A 16,024-nucleotide genomic window follows, 5' to 3' on the forward strand; every position below is an offset into this window, starting at 1 on the left:
ATTTGCTTCTTTATGCTCATCGAAGCATTGTCATCAAAGCTGAAGCATCTGTTTGTACTTTATGTTATGATGATGATGATCCTACGAATGTCTACATGAATGTGTATGAATGCAATGAATGATGTGATGTAATGTGCAAATGAATGTCCAAACACACGCACACGAAGCCACACCCAGACTCTGCATCCCCTTAGGAACATCTTTTGAGATTCTTCACCTTCTATTTCGGTGGTATAAGTTCTGCATCTCCTTAGGAACGTATTTTGAACTTCTTCGCCTTCTATTTCGGCGGTATAAGTTCTGCATCCCCTTAGGAACGACTTTTGAACTTCTTCGCCTTATATTTCGGCGGTATTTGGCTCTGCATTCCCTTAGGAACGACTTTTGAGCAGAAAAATTACGCTGCGCTCCCTTAGGAACGACTTTTTGTAGCTTCGTCATGCTCTACATCCCCTTGGGGACGTCTTTTGAGCTTCTACATGTTTTTCTTTTTGCACTCGATGGTGCGTGCTCAGATTTACATATTACATATTTTGGGGGATTTGGCCCTCATGGGGATAAATAAGAATTAAAAATTACAAGCTATGGCCCCAATAAAAACATTTCTCCCCTCTTGAAAGGAAAAGGGTACCATAGAAAAAAAATGAAAAACATACATCAATATTACACATAGTATCGCCGAAGCTCATCCGCATTCCAAGATCTGGGTATGTCGTTGTCGTCCATATCCTTCAATATGTAAGAACCGGACCTTGACAAAGATATCACCAGAAAAGGTCCTTCCCACTTCAGCTGCAATTTGCCTACTGTGTCTGGATTGGCTACTCTCTGAAGCACCAAATGCCCTGGCTTGATATTTTTTAATCAAACTTTTTTGTCACGCCATTTTATTGTTTTGGCTTGATATTTATTGATGTTCTCTACATCTTGAAGTCTGGTCCCCTCTATAGTATCTTTTGCTATGTGATAATCAGCTTCGTCTTCTACCGAAGCTACTGTTCTTATTGATCCTGCTTTAGCTTCTTCTGGAGTTATAGCTTCATCACCAAATAATAGTTTGAAAGGTGTAAATCCTGTTGATCTTGACGTGGTTGTATTGTGGCTCCACAGCACTTTAATCAACTCATCTGGCCACTTTCCTCTGGGCTGATTGAAGATTAGCTTCATTATTCCTGTCATTATAATGCCATTTGCTCTTTCTACCAGCCCGTTTGACTCCGGATGCCTAACTGATGCAAAATGGACTTTCGTACCAATCTGGTTACAGAACTCTTTGAATGTTTCGGCATCAAACTATGTTCCATTGTCCACAGTTATGGCCTTCGGCACGCCGAAGCGACAAACAATATTCTGCCAGAAGAATTTTTGGATTGTGGCTGAAGTTATTGTAGCCAAAGGCTTTGCTTCAATCCACTTAGAAAATTATTCTACAGCCACCACAACATACTTCAAATTACCTTGTGCCGGTGGAAGTGGACCTAACAAATCCAGGCCCCATCTTTGTAATGCCCAAGTAGGATGTATCAGCTGCGTGAGAGACAAAGGTTGCTTCTTATCTCTTGCACATTTTTGACAATTTTCGCACTTTTGAACTAGCTCTGCTGCATCCGATGCTGCCTTCGGCCAATAAAATCATTGTCTAAACACTTTTCCCAGCAAGGGCCTAGACCCAATATGAGATCCACATAGACCTGCATGTATCTCCTTCATTAATTCTATACCTTCGGTTCTGGATAACACTTGAGGAGTGGAGAACAGACTCCATGTTTATATAATTCCCCTTCTATTATCACATACGGTCTTGTCCTTGCTTCCATTCTCTTATTATAAACTTCGTCATCCGAAAGACAATTACCTTGGAGGAAAGATATTATTTCAGTCCTCCAATCTTCACTATGTATAGGGGAAATTGCAAGCACTGCTCTCTCCATAAGTTCAACCGAAAGTGCTTTTATTGTCTCAAAAAATACTTTCAAAGGTAGAGGGAGCCCCTGTGTGGCTGATTTGGCTAACAGATCTGCATGCTCATTTTCTCCTCTTGGAATATTCTTGACGGAAAAACCTTCGAAAGAAGCCTCCAGCCTTCGAACTGTATCCAAATATTTTTCAAGCTTCGGATCTCTTGCCTTACTATTTTTGTCTACATGACCAGAAATGACTTGAGAGTCAGTTTTAAGGATGGCCCTTCTTATTCTCATTGCCTTTAACTTCTGAAGCCCCAACAGAAGTGCTTCGTATTCAGCAATATTATTTGTACAACTGAAGTCAAGCCTTGCTGCATAACATGTTCTGACTTTAGAAGGCGCAACTAGGACAGCAACCGCTCATGCACCGAAGGTTCCCCAGGAACCAACACATAACACTGTCCAAACTTCGACATCTTTATTTGTTTCTTCTTCCTGAGCCCCTGGCGTCCAATCAGCAATGAAGTCTGCTAACGCCTGGGACTGAATTGAGGATCTATGTACATAGTCAATACTGAATTCGTTAAGCTCCACAGCCCATTTTCCAATCCTTCCAGTAGCTTCTCTGTTCCTCATTATGTCCTTCAGAGGCTGTGATGAAGGAACAATTATGTGATATGCTTGAAAATAATGTCGAAGCTTCCTGGAGGCCATTAACACAGCATACAACACCTTATCCAATTCTGTATAGTTTTTCTTTGATAAAATTAGAACTTCGAAGACGAAGTATACTGGGGCCTGCTTTTTGATTTGGCCATCTAGCTTCTCCTGTACAAGCGAAGGTGGAGTTAGAGTTGTTAGATCTATCAAGTATTGCTTCAACTCGTCGAAAGCTTTTTGCTGAGCCGAACCCCATTGAAAAACTTTGGCTCACTTCAGTATTTCAAAGAATGGCAGATTTCTTTCTGCTGATCTGGATATGAATATGTTTAATGATGCCAGTCTTTCTATCAGTCGTTGGGCCCCCTTCTTTGTATTTGGCGGCTCCATCCGAAGGATAGCTTCGATCTTATTTGGATTGGCTTCGATTCCCTTTGTTGATACCAGGCAGCCAAGGAACTTGCCCTTCTTCACTCCAAAAACATACTTTTCTGGATTTAATTTCAAACCAGCTTGTCTGAAGTTGGCAAATGTTTCTTGTAAGTCAGTAATGTGATTCTCTTGCTTCGTGCTCTTTACTATGATATCATCAACATATGTCAGCACATTCCTGCCTATTTGAGAATGAAGGACCTTGGCTGTCATTCTGCTGAAGCTTCCTCCTGCATTCTTGAGCCCCTCAGGCATCCGAAGGTAGCAATAGGTGCCGCTAGGAGTTATGAAGCTGGTCTTTGGCTCATCTTCCTTCTTCATCCAAATTTGATGATAGCCTGAATAACAGTCCATAGACTCATGAGCTCCGAAGAAGTTGCTGCATCCACAAGGGAGTCTATCCTTGGCAATGGGAACTCGTCCTTTGGGCATGCCTTGTTGAGATCTGTGAAATCAATACACATTCTCCATTTGCCATTAGCCTTCTTCACCATGACAGTGTTGGCTAACCATTCTGGATACGTTACTTCTCTGATAACATTAGCACTGAGAAGTCTCTTTACTTCGTTCTGAGCACCTTCAGCTTTATCATCAGATATCTTCCGAAGTCTTTGCTTCCTTGGCCTGAAGGATGGATCCACATTAAGCGAATGCTCGATAACATCTCTTTTGACACCACAAAGATCATTGGCTGTCCAAGCAAAGACATCTTTGTTGTTGAACAAAAATCTTATCAAAGTTTTTTTCCTGCTCATCAGATAGCTAAGACCCCAGCAATACCCTTTGATCTGCTATGTCTTCACATAAAAGCATAGGCTTCGGTTGATCCGCCGAAGCAGCCTTCTCTCTTTTGTATTTATACTGCTGACAAGCTTCGGCTCCATCTATGTTATGGATTGCCTTTGAATCTATCCAGTTCCCTTCAGCCCTTCTAGCAGCTTCTTGACTCCCATGGACAGCAATGGGCCCTTGTTCCAAAGGTATCTTCATGCATAAATATGTTGGATGAAGTATTGCTTCGAAGGCATTAAGTGTCCCTCGACCAATGATTGCATTATATGGGTATTCCATGTCAACAATGTCAAAAACGACTTGCTCAGTTCTTGTGTTGTGGACATAGCCGAAGGTAACTGACATTGTGATTTTGCCAAGTGCCACAATCCGTTGTCCTCCGAAGCCACAAAGAGGGTGTGTAGAATCGTGGATCTTGTCCTCTGGTTCTTGCATCTGCTTGAAGGCCTTTGCAAATATAATGTCCGCTGCACTGCCTGTGTCAACCAGAACATTGTGGACCAGAAAACCCTTGATGAAACAAGATATGACCATAGCATCATTGTGAGGGTAATCTTTGAGCTGAAGGTCCTCCTGGGAGAAGGTGATTGGAATGTGAGACTACTTGGACTTGATGAAGGGTCCCTGCACCCCAACATGCTGCACCCTTCTCTGTGCTTCCTTCTTCTGCTTCTTGTTAGCCGGCTTTGAACTTGAACCGCCTGTTATCGGGAGCACCAGCTTCGTAACCGAAGGTGCCACAGCTTGGTTGTTGAACGAAGCCATTGTCTCAATAGTGGAAGTGAGTTCACCGGAGGTGGGCGCCAATGTTGGGGACTTGTTCTCAAATGCTATGAGTTAAGAACAAGGCAACGCAAAATGTTAATGGTTAAAGTCCTTCGTCCTTCGAAGCATTATCTCCCTTAGGATATAATGATCTTCAGACGAAGGTCATGAAGGACGTACCTTCATCATCGCGGTTTTTATTAATGAAAGGAGAAGCATATGGACATGAAAGATAACATGAATAATCATTAATATATCTTTTATTATATCATTATGAATGAACATGAACAATATTGAATTACATGTGTACCTTCAGCTTGACAGAAGGAAAAAGTCCAAGCGTGACGCACGAGTGAATACAAGTCATCGTGAACAATGCGGGGGTACTGTTCACCTATTTATAGGCACGGGACGTAGCCCGGTCAAAATTACATTTATGTCCTTGATGACTAGTTATAATCATGACACAAATTATCATGGACTGGTCGGTCTTTTCCTCTTTAAGTCGGTGCAACCCTTCGTCTCAAGGCATGTCACTATGCCGAAGCTCCCTGGATAGTAGCTTCGGCGTGTACCTTCGCGCTGTGTTTGCTTATATGCTGATCTTTCGAAGGTGTTTCTGCTTAGAGGACCTTCGGTGAAGAAGCAGACCCCCAACAGAGATGATCTTCCTAACTATGTCCACATGACCTAGCTTATTTATGCTGATAGAATTGAGTTCATTAATGATTAGATTTTATCGAGAGTACAAGTCCTTAACAAGCTCATTATCTTTCATTCTAAAAGGATTATATTCATTTAAAGCTAGACAATGTTTTTCTCACAGACATTGCTTGTGCTCAAAACACCTAGATCAAAACATCTAGGGGAAGTTAGTGCCATCAAAAGCATCTAGGTACCAAGCCATTCTATCACTATAGTAGGGTAAGTTAGTGCCATCAAAGTGAGATGGCCTATGGGTATCAATCCGACCCTATTAATTTAGCATCAACTCAACGGTGGTTAAACCAAATGCTTATAAATGAGCCCGTAGCTCCAATACCAATTGAAAGGATTATGGATGACTAAGAGGGTGGTGAATTAGGAAAACTATTTCCCCCACTAATCTAGGCCTCTATTTTTTATCTTAAGCAAAACATATGAGGATAACCATACGTTTATATGTGCAACTAAGGTTTTGTGTCACTTTTACTATCTCTATCACAAAAGGAGTTATGTAGCTCAGTTTTAGACCTATCCATTAGCTTATAACTAAGCTGATAAGATAAAGCATACAACCAAAGGCAACAATTAAATGTGGAAGCTTAAGGACGATAGAGATACAAACCCCCGTTGATGCGCTGGTATTTCTCAGACGTATCAAGAAGCACAGAAGTTTGTTAATAATCCTCGTTGGAGCCCTTACGCAAAGGGTAGCCCACACGAGGGTCAAGCTCTTGGTCAGGTAACTCCGTATATAGTCGTGGGCCTTCTCTATGTGCAAGTGGTGCTCCGCTTCCGGTCTCTCTCAGATGCTTCTCGACGTCTCCACTATCGAGCTTCCGACTAAAATGTCGCAAGCCTCGTTATCTCTAGTACATGATAGTGGCCACACCATAATCGTGGTTAGTACAATCTTGCAAAATATAGCCCCTCTCGGTATAACTACATCAACATGCGTAAGGGTCAATGGCTAAAATGGTGTGCACAAGCACCAAGGGGTTGAGGTGTTTATTTCTCACTCCACTCTACTAGGAATTAACCTAGAGAAAGCTCTATGATGGTGGTCTAACTAACCTAAGCAATTTGCAAAGCACCTGCAGTAATCACTAAGTGATTCTTTGAGGACTACTTGGGTGTCTAAAACTAATGGATTGGAGTCTCAGCTCCCACACTATGTTTCTTAGCCGCCAAGCCATTTGAGGTTGTATTTATTGCTACCAAGCCAAAAAGAGCCGTTGGAAAGAGGAAGCCTTTTCTACACGAGATCAGACATGTCCAATGTGCCACCGAACAAGTTCGGTGCCTTCCAGGTCAGCGAATCGTTGTGCGCTAGCCGTTGCCGACCATTGAGCCTTTGGGTATCAGTTGTGCCACTAGTGTGATAGAGGACATGTTGGGTGAGTTACGTAGCTTGGGTGCATTTTGCAACTCTTACTGATTATAGTATATAGTGTAGGATCAGGTGTGTCAAAGGATATGTCCAGTGCATTGTAGATGTTGTAGGGCTTACTGGGAGTGTCATCCGGTGAAGAATATACATCCGGTGCACTCATCTTCAATCCAATCTTCAATAGAGGTATAATACATATCTGGTGTCCTATCTAGTGCACCACTGGACATGTCCAGTGCTCCTTTGTACAACCTTTTTCTTTCATGTCTTTGCCTTTTTGCGCTTGGGCTTCTTTCGTCTTGTCTTGGACTCTTGCATGATCTTGACAAGTCTTCAATGAGTCTTGTAATGTCTTTCTTTAAGGTGTTGATCTCCTTGATCACCTTGTTGCCTTTGTCTAAGTCCATGCTACATCTTTTGAATTATAAACACAAACACTAGTAAATATATTAGTCCAAATGATTATGTTGATCATCAAACATAAAAATTTTAATCAAATAGACCATGGTCTATTTCTCTTACAACATCGTCCATCCTTGACTTCTCTATCGCCAGGTCCTATGTGCTTCCACTTGACTTAAAAAACTGACGTCATATTGCTCCTACTCCGTATATACACTTGCTTGTTAATGTTGTTAGATGTCAGTCACCCATGATTAGTCTTCTGGTCCTCTTGATCCCTTAGTCCAACCATCAATGTTTGTCATTGATTGCTCATAGTCCATTGGCAATGAACCCTCTTGACCTCCCTTATCGTCGTCTGAGTGTTTTACACCCGCACACCAACACAACCAAGAGACATGTTGTATAAAACCATACTCACTCTCTCTAAGGTTAGTTTCTAAACTCAACGAAAGATCTATCATCTCCTGGCAATCACTCATCATCAATCGACACACATGGACATCTCAATAACTGGTTTCTGAAATAGCCTACTGCCCCGTGAATCTAAACTTCTTTTGATTTGAACGAATAAAGATGGTAGTAGCGCCTTTTTTCCTCGTAGTTAAACACCATACAATTCAAGCTTTATCTCTTAGGGTATGTTTGGTTAGCGGGTTGACGTGGGTTGGAACGGGTTTAACCCACAACAACTCATGTTTGGTCAAAAGGCTCGCGGGTTAGGTTGATTCTGGGTCGAAATACTTCTTGAAAATATGGGTTATAGGGATTCCTCAAAAACAAGCGAACCATTTTGACCCACTTCCTCTCCACGCTCTCGTCACCCAAGCCTTATCCACTCGAGACCAGCACAGGAGCGCGCCGCCACTGCCAGCCTGCTAGGATGAGGGACCCCCGTCGGCCTACCCTCAGACGTTAATCCCCCGCCTACCTCCTGTCGTCAGTCCCCCACTGGCCTGCTCTCCAGCATGTTGGCCTCCGTCAGTGCCATCAGCTTGCTGCGCTTCCCACCTCCGACGTTAATACCCCGCCTACCTCCCGTCGTCAGTCCCCCACTGGCCTGCTCTCCAGCATGTTGGCCTCCATCAGTGACATCAGCTTGCTGCGCTTCCCATCGTTAGTTCCCCACTGGCTTGCCCTCCGATGCCGGCGTGTTCTCTAGTAGGCACAACCCGCGATCCTTGCTAGTGCTGTCGTCGAACATGTCTAGTAGGTCAGTGCTCGTCACCGTCTAGACAAGCTTGAAATGCATCTTGATGTTGTTGTGATGTTCCTTTAATTATGACTGAAAATTTACGACTTGGTTAACCATGAAAATGTAACAGTGAGACCTTGTCACTAAAAATTTACGACTTGATTAATAATGGCTTTAATTTATATATATCTTATGCTTATGGATTCCTCAAATATTAATATAGTGTCAGTTTCATTTATTTTGAATGCGATGTCATCTTATTGAATTGAAGATTTCATTCTAAGTGTGGTAATATGATCAGGAAGGTGACCATATTCAGTTTATCCTTCATCACAAAACAAACAAGAGATGGTGGAGCTCTAACCCACTTTAACTCTATAATCAAACAAGAAATTAGGTTTAACCTATCATTGAAACCAAACAAGAAACGGGTCTGACCCAAGCCAGAAAAATGGGTCGGCTCCAACCCGACCCACATCGTTCCGAAACTAAGCACATGCTTAACCCTCCCATTACGTTTAGAAATCTAACCATCGTGTTTTAGATAACACAGGAATACAATAGTCCTCGACACTGTCCATGTTTAATAGTCAAACTATGTTGGACAATGTAAGCAACAAATATATTACGTTTGCGTGCCAATCAGTTCTCACATAATCAATGCCAGGAACATTTGTTTTGTCGGTTCTTCAGATCCGGGAACATCCAAAAACGCGGCTCTTGCATTGACTGATTCGCGCAGGCTTCCTCAACGTGGTTGCATCTCATGATTATTTCATTAATGTAATGCAATGTCCCGGAGGCAGCAGCTGCTATCCCATAAAGGACTTGTTCAGTTGCGTCTGGATCAAAGAGTAATAGAGGGGATTAAATCTCTCTCTAGTCAAAATTAAATATAAATTGATTTAATCCCTGTAATCCCTTACAATCTAGACGCAACCGAACAAGCCGAAACAGGAGAAGAATCAGATCGTATAAACTCTCAAAATAAAACACTGCTTGACAGTTTGTTGCTGTCCACTTATTTACATTTTGTTGCTGTCCAAGAAACAGATTGTATTTTGTTGCTGTCCACTTATTTGCATTTCCCTGCAAAACACCAGGCTACCACAGCATTGGACAGAGACTGCTGACGATGCTTTCCCCTTCTGTCCAGGGAAATGTCTAGCAAAAAGGGTTATAAATAGTTATTATTATTTTAATTGTTAGGTGCAATCAGAGAAACGTACTCTTCTGGTTTCTTTATGCCATTCCTGCTGCCAACGATATAAGTCCCAGCAAATGCAGTCTTCTCATGGAATTTGCTAGGAGGCAGGATGGGAGGTGATGGAACTGTTGCATAATCCAGATAATTCCATTGAGGCATCCAAGAAGGGTATCAACACTTCTACCTTGAGGTATGTGCATTACCCAACCATAAATTTGACTACAAATCTTCTTTCAGTTGATTACATCACTGTCTTTAGAGAGAAAAAATAACCTTTTGAAACAAAAGGCCAGTTTTGAAACTAGAGCTCTTTGCTTGATATTTGCTGCCTTCTTCATGTTTCAAAAACCAAATTAAAGAACTTGTTCACATCTACCAATGGCGTACAAGATGAAAGGCGTATTCAAGGGCCTCAAGGTCATCTCCCAGATCTTTGGTATGTACAATCAACATCATCAGAAATAAGAATATAGAAGGATTTGAGAAAAGATCGAAAGCTCAAATCCCTCTCGTGTCCGCAAACCAATTCTTCGTTGCTCATGTATTAAGCTCTCTTGCAGTGGTAAAAGAGCACCAGATCGAGATCGGTTATCCGACCGATGTGAAGCACGTTGCGCACATCGGTTGGGATAGTCCTACAGGGAGTGTAGCTTCTCCTAGCTGGGTACATACATCCTGCATTGCAAAATGCACATCCCGAAACATTTCTGCGACTATTTTTTTTTCTTAGATTTCACCATTGATCATGGCTCGTTTAGAAGCTGATAAATTCCAAATTTCTTCGTAGATGAATGGCATGGAGTCGCCGGACTTTTCATCGCTGAGCAATGCCGGACCATCTGCACGAACCTCCTGGGCTTCTCAAGGTGATCTTCAGGTCTCTTGTTCATTAGTTATTGCAGTAGTGGTGCGAATGTTTCATCCAATTCTTCTGTCTTCTTAGGGTTAGTTTGGGAATTTTTCTAAGGGATTTCTATTTTCAAATAGAAAAATGAACTAATTTCCCTTGGAAAATGGAAATCTCTTGGTAAAATGTGGTTTCCAAACTAGCCCTTAGTGAAGAACATTCTCCTTTTAATTTATTTGAGCGGTGATCTGTGTACGGGGAAAAAGCTGCAGTTATTTGTCCATGGAATGTGCCCTCATGTTGCTATTTTTGGACAGCAATCTTACGTTGGTTCATGATTAATTGAATCATGTTCTATTAGTGACCAGAGTTGTGGCACGCACCCATGGTTGTATTTATGGTTGTATTAATAAGATCCGGTCCATTTGAATTGAGGACCACAATTATACCCTTATGTGTAGTTTATGTTTTGTGTAGATACTCATCCCATAAATGACAGTTGATGTTTATAAAATTTCATAAACTAGATGTTTCGGTGTGCCATCGTTTTAAAAATCAGAACAACAGAGTTGGTTTCCCCCTTTAAATTTTGTAGTGGTCAATAATGCTCGATACAGTTTTTGTTTCCTAGTTGATTTGCGTTGATTTGGACAAGTGCCTCTTCTTTGAAGAGGTTTGCAGCTAGAACTTTTTTTCAATATCTAAAATGAATAAATAAAGTAGTTATTTAGAGTTGGTTCAGAAAAAATCTTCATAAAACATCTTTCGGTAATTGATATCATAACTTGGATGATACTTTCTTGTTGGCTGACCAAAACGTGCTTTAAAACATATAGAAAAGCTTCTGCTAGATTCCAGCCGGTCAAACACTTGATAACATGCTATCCACTAAGTTGTGTGGTGTGTGCTATCAGAAGCTCCACATGCAAGTTGATGCGAATTGTAAGCAGAGCAAGAACAAGTGGAGTAATTGGGTGCATCGTGGACCCCAAAAAATGCTATACTGAATCTGGTCATCACCTTTCAAAAACTAAGTGCAACCCTATTTTCCAAAAGATTTCTATTTTCCCAAGTAAAAGTAATTATTTTTCTCTTAAAAATGAAAATATCTTGGAAAATATAATTGCCAAATTAGACCTAACTGACTATCAAACCAGCGTATCTATCAAAATATCAAACCCGCATATCTATCAAAGCAACAGCATGTGGCTTATGGTTTGAATGAAAAATCAATTACAAAAGGCCGGTGCAGCGAATGAGATGTTGTGAATTGCGCAAATGCACCTAGATATCCTCGTGAAATAAAACAAAAAAAAATCTTACAAAATATAGCTTGTATTATTCCACTGCTATTGTTGTCGCTGATTTGCTACGGTTTCCCCTCGTTTGAAGATCTTGACGAGCCTCGAGATATATCACCCTTCGGTATATTTCCGGAAAGTGGCGGCCAAGAAACAGCCCGACGGTACCCTGACATACCAAAGCCACCCAGGAAGTCAAGAAGGAAGAAATCCAAGAACAACTCGCCGAGGGCATCCTCAAGGTCGAGGTCGAGAAGCTCATCTTCATCTACCGCTGACAGTTTCGGTGTTAAGGATATGCAAGCGGAAATCTAGATTGTATAGGTCATTCGATCTGACGTCTGAGAGTAATTGGTTCTTTTTGTTGAGTGGTTGATTAGCTGTTGAGACCCTTTTATCTTTGCGGCCGGCTCAGAGAAAATCAGCAGTAGAAATGTCCGGTGGATGCGTGATGAGAGCCAATATTATACGATCGAACCTGCATGAAACGACCAGCAACGGGCAATGATATTGTGGTTCCTCGAATGAAATCGACAAGTTCTACTCAGTGTGAAGGCAACTGCTGCTGCAGGAAAAAAAAGACTTGTTGGGGACCTTCGGCGTCCGAAGGTCCTCAAAAACAGGATTTAACAGTATTTCTGTAGTATAATGTGTGAACAGGTACCCTCGGACTAAAGTCGGCATTGCAGTAGACCGGAATAATACGAAGCTTGCTACAGAGCCGAAGGTGTCGAGCAGGGAAGCTTCGGCGTAACAGCAAAGAGTGGAACCGACTTAAAGATGAAAAGGCTATTCAGACCTTGATAGACTACTATAGAGTTATTATCAAATGTAAAGGGCATGAATGTAATTTTATAAGGGCTGTGTCCCGTGTGTATAAATAGGTGAACAGTATCCCCGTACTGTTCACGCTGACTTGGCATTTGCTTTTTGCGTCACGCTTGTACTGTCATTTCCTTCCGATTGAAGGTACACTTATAGCTCAATGATATTTTTGTTTATGTTCAATAATAATAAATGATTGTTCATGTTTTCTCTTACATTCTTTATATTTTATCCTTCGTCATTGTTTGATGAATTTATGAAGGTATGTCCTTCATAACCTTCGTCCACAAGTTGTTATATCCTAGGGGAAATAATGCTTCGGAGGACGAAGGACGTTAACGATTAACATTTTCTATGTTGCCTTGTTCTTAACTCTTAGCACTTGAGAACAAGTCCCCACGGACATTGGCGCCCACCTCCGGTGAACTCACTTCCATTTCTTGAGCTTTTCAACATCTTCGGCAAGCATCACCTTCGTCATGCCGCCGAAGAAGGCTTCAGCACCAGGGGCTGGCACGCTGCAGCCGCTGGACCCCAATCAAGACGTCCTTTCTCTTAGAGAGGCACGAAGCCAGAAGAGGAAGGCTACCAGTCCAACACCTCCGGAGGATGATCTAGATCAGGAGATTCAAAATCTGGAAATCCTTCAGCAGCAGGTTCAACGCAAGAAAGAAAAGATGGCCAGGGTAGCTGAACTGCAGAGGCAGATAGACGAAGCCTCTGAAGAAGTTCGTCATCTTGCTCAGGACGAGCAACACCGAAGGCCTCAGCATCAAGATCTTCATCAGGAGGGTTTTCCCAACGAAGATGATTGGTATGACAATTTCCATCATGGGAATTTTGTTTTTGATGATGCTTCTCCTCTGTCCGCTGAGCTGCAGGCTACACCTTGGCCCCCGTCCTACAAGCCGCCTCAGCTCCCTGTATTCGATGGCCACTCAGACCCGAAGCAGTTTTTGATGAGCTACGAAGCAACAGTGTCTTCGTATGGTGGCAATGCTTCAGTCATGGCCAAATCTTTCGTTATGGCTGTCAGAAGTGTTGCTCAAACCTGGTATTCCTCCCTTCGACCAGGCACGATCACTTCATGGCAGAAGCTGAAGGATTTGTTGTTAACCAGCTTTCAAGGATTTCAGACGAAGCCGGTCACTGCTCAGGCTCTTTTCCAGTGCACTCAGGACCACGAAGAATACCTTCAGGCATATGTCCGAAGGTTCTTGCGTCTGAGGGCACAGGCACCAACGGTGCCCAATGAAATTGTCATCGAGGCCATGATCAAGGGGCTTCGGCCAGGTCCGTCAGCTCAGTACTTCGCCAGGAAGCCTCCTCAAACTTTGGAGAAGCTTCTCCAGAAAATGGATGAATACATTCGGGCCGACAATGATTTTCGCCAAAGAAGGGAGGAGGCTTTCAGGTTTTCTGAAATGACCAGGGGCTTCGGAGGGAGGTTTTACCCGAGGCATGTGAGATCAATTCACAATTCTACACAAAATGATGACAGAGGAAGCCAACAGCAAAGGCCACAATACTCCTCACAGGCTTCTGGACAACAGCAAAGCTCCTTCCGGCCACCAGCTCCAAGAGGCAGAGGCGCCAGGGGCTTCGGAGGAAGATTTGGCGACCAACCGAGAAGAATCTTTTGCTTATTCTGCGGTGAGAACAAAGGCCATACTACCAGGATGTGCCATGTTACTATACAGAAGCAAAAGGAAATAGCTGAAGCAGCAGCACAACAAGCCCAGCCGAAGCAGGTCATGCATACAGCTTCGTATCATTCGCCCTACATCCCAGAATATGTGGGCAACCATCCTGCAGTCTCTGCTGCTTCGGCGAGTCAGCCTCAAGCTTCCTGGCAACAGCCTCCGCCTCCACCTCCGTTGCAACAAGGCCAGCAGCCAGAAGGGAGCCAATATGCTCCGCACCAAAGGGACTTCAGAGAACAGTCCGAAGCTCGCACGGTCAACAGCACAGTGCCAGAATCAAAGCACATCTATTGACAAATATCCTACCTTAATAGCAATCTTTTTCATTCAGTTTTATTTTCTGTAATAAAGGACATTGTTTAGGTTTCATGTAATTAGTTTCGTTGATTCCTACAAGAAAAATATGTTTTCTTCACAGGCTTGTGATAATAAAAAGGACCTTCGGACTGTCGAAAATTCTTCGAAGCAACAAAAAGTCGTTCTACGGAACGCAGAGTAAGTTTGACGAAGTCACAAAAAGTCGTTCCGAAGGGAGCGCAGTGTAAGTTTTCTGCTCCAAAGACGTTCCTAAGGGAATGCAGAGCTTATACCGCCTAAGTAAAAGGCGAAGAAGCTCCAAAGACGTTCCTAAGGGAATGCAGAGCTTATACCGCCTAAGTAAAAGGCGAAGAAGCTCCAAAGACGTTCCTAAGGGAATGCAGAGCTTACAGCGAAAAGTCAACGCTGATTCCGCTGAAGTAAAAGGCGAAGAAGCTCCTAAGGGAGGCTTATAGCGAAAAGACAATGCTGATTCACAAAAAGATTGTGTTTTATCGCGCAAATATGCGTGTATCTTCGGAATATCACCTTACATAGCATAACATCATCACATCATCCTTGCATAACATAAGCATCATACATCATAATGCATGTGGCATAAGAAAGAGATATGACATTAATCTTCGGGAAAACGCTTTGAAAAAGGGGCAAATCATGCCAAGTCACAAGGAGAAACAATATTGATTTCTGAAGTATAGCCTTGAAGATTGTTTCTACGAAGCTTCAGCACTTTTCCAGGATACTTCGGATATTGTTGTGATAAATGGTAATTCTTCTTCACGAAGCATGAAAAGAAGGGAAGGTGTTTTTTCGCCAAAGACTCAAAAACGGTATGTATGTAAAGTTTCATGCATCGTAAAGAATTGAATAACAAAAATAGATATATTACATTCAGGGTTACAAAATGTTACACTATATTACATTTCAGAAGTTTTTTACAAAAATGCTTAATCCTCTCTCAAAACGACTTCTGCAGCCTCATTCAGGAGCCGATTCACGACTTTATCCATAATATCTTCGGCCATCTTTTTAATTTCGTCGTCCCCCTTCGGCTGAGGGTCCGAAGGCGCTTTAGTCGGATCTGAAGCAGGACACGGCTACATTGCTATTACAAATCGCAAGCAGATCTTAAAGCCTAAAGATTACAACACGATAAAAACCATTATTTAGTACCTAGTTGATCTTCGGCTTCTGTGCTCTTGTCAGCAGCCTCAGCTACTGCTCTAGCATCGTGAATGCCCTTCTCACTTCTTCGAATAATTTCTCCGGCCATTTCTCGGCCACCATTATCCCAGATATCGGTAAAAAACTTTCCACCAATTATGCTAGCTTCGGCCGTAGGATCTCTTGTATCTTCAAAGGACAAGGCAGCTTCGGACTGTGCTAGAATTTTTACATGTTCGCAGCCCTTCTTCTCTAAGATGGTGGCAATCCCTCTGGCGCCAGAGAAGGCACATATATCTCCTCGACTATTTAAAATTTCTTCGAAGGCTTCAGCTTCGTGGTCAATCCATTCAATGACACCTTCGGGATTGCCTCTCGAAAAGTTTTCCTCACTTGAGAATGCGCCGACCTTGGCGA

At 42.5% G+C, this 16,024-nt stretch overlaps 1 protein-coding gene across 2 annotated transcripts; it reads left to right on the top strand.

Moving 5' to 3' along the window:
* Window positions 1-9,450: 9,450 nt before the first annotated feature.
* On the top strand, window positions 9,451-12,151 carry LOC103641106 (CRIB domain-containing protein RIC10). 2 transcript variants are annotated; one of them, XM_020545786.1, is made up of 5 exons: window positions 9,451-9,639; window positions 9,840-9,885; window positions 10,010-10,113; window positions 10,237-10,315; window positions 11,689-12,151. In XM_020545786.1, the coding sequence occupies exons 2-5, from the start codon at window positions 9,840-9,842 to the stop codon at window positions 11,910-11,912; spliced, it is 453 nt and encodes a 150-aa protein (XP_020401375.1). In that variant the 5' UTR covers window positions 9,451-9,639; the 3' UTR covers window positions 11,913-12,151. The 2 variants fall into 2 exon arrangements, with proteins under 2 accessions (XP_020401375.1, XP_008662703.1); XM_008664481.2 differs by having other exon boundaries at window positions 9,452-9,639; window positions 9,809-9,885.
* Window positions 12,152-16,024: the final 3,873 nt, after the last annotated feature.

Source organism: Zea mays, chromosome 10 (assembly GCF_902167145.1).
Source record: "Zea mays cultivar B73 chromosome 10, Zm-B73-REFERENCE-NAM-5.0, whole genome shotgun sequence".
NCBI classification, from domain to species: Eukaryota; Viridiplantae; Streptophyta; class Magnoliopsida; order Poales; family Poaceae; genus Zea; species Zea mays.

Bases quoted from the DNA above. Each gene is read 5' to 3' on its own strand.
- LOC103641106 (XM_008664481.2), top strand. From the start codon at position 9,569: ATGGAACTGTTGCATAATCCAGATAATTCCATTGAGGCATCCAAGAAG. The intron at 9,640-9,808 runs GTATGTGCATTA...ACCAAATTAAAG, and splicing joins ATCAACACTTCTACCTTGAG to AACTTGTTCACATCTACCAA. The intron at 9,886-10,009 runs GTATGTACAATC...GCTCTCTTGCAG, and splicing joins GGTCATCTCCCAGATCTTTG to TGGTAAAAGAGCACCAGATC.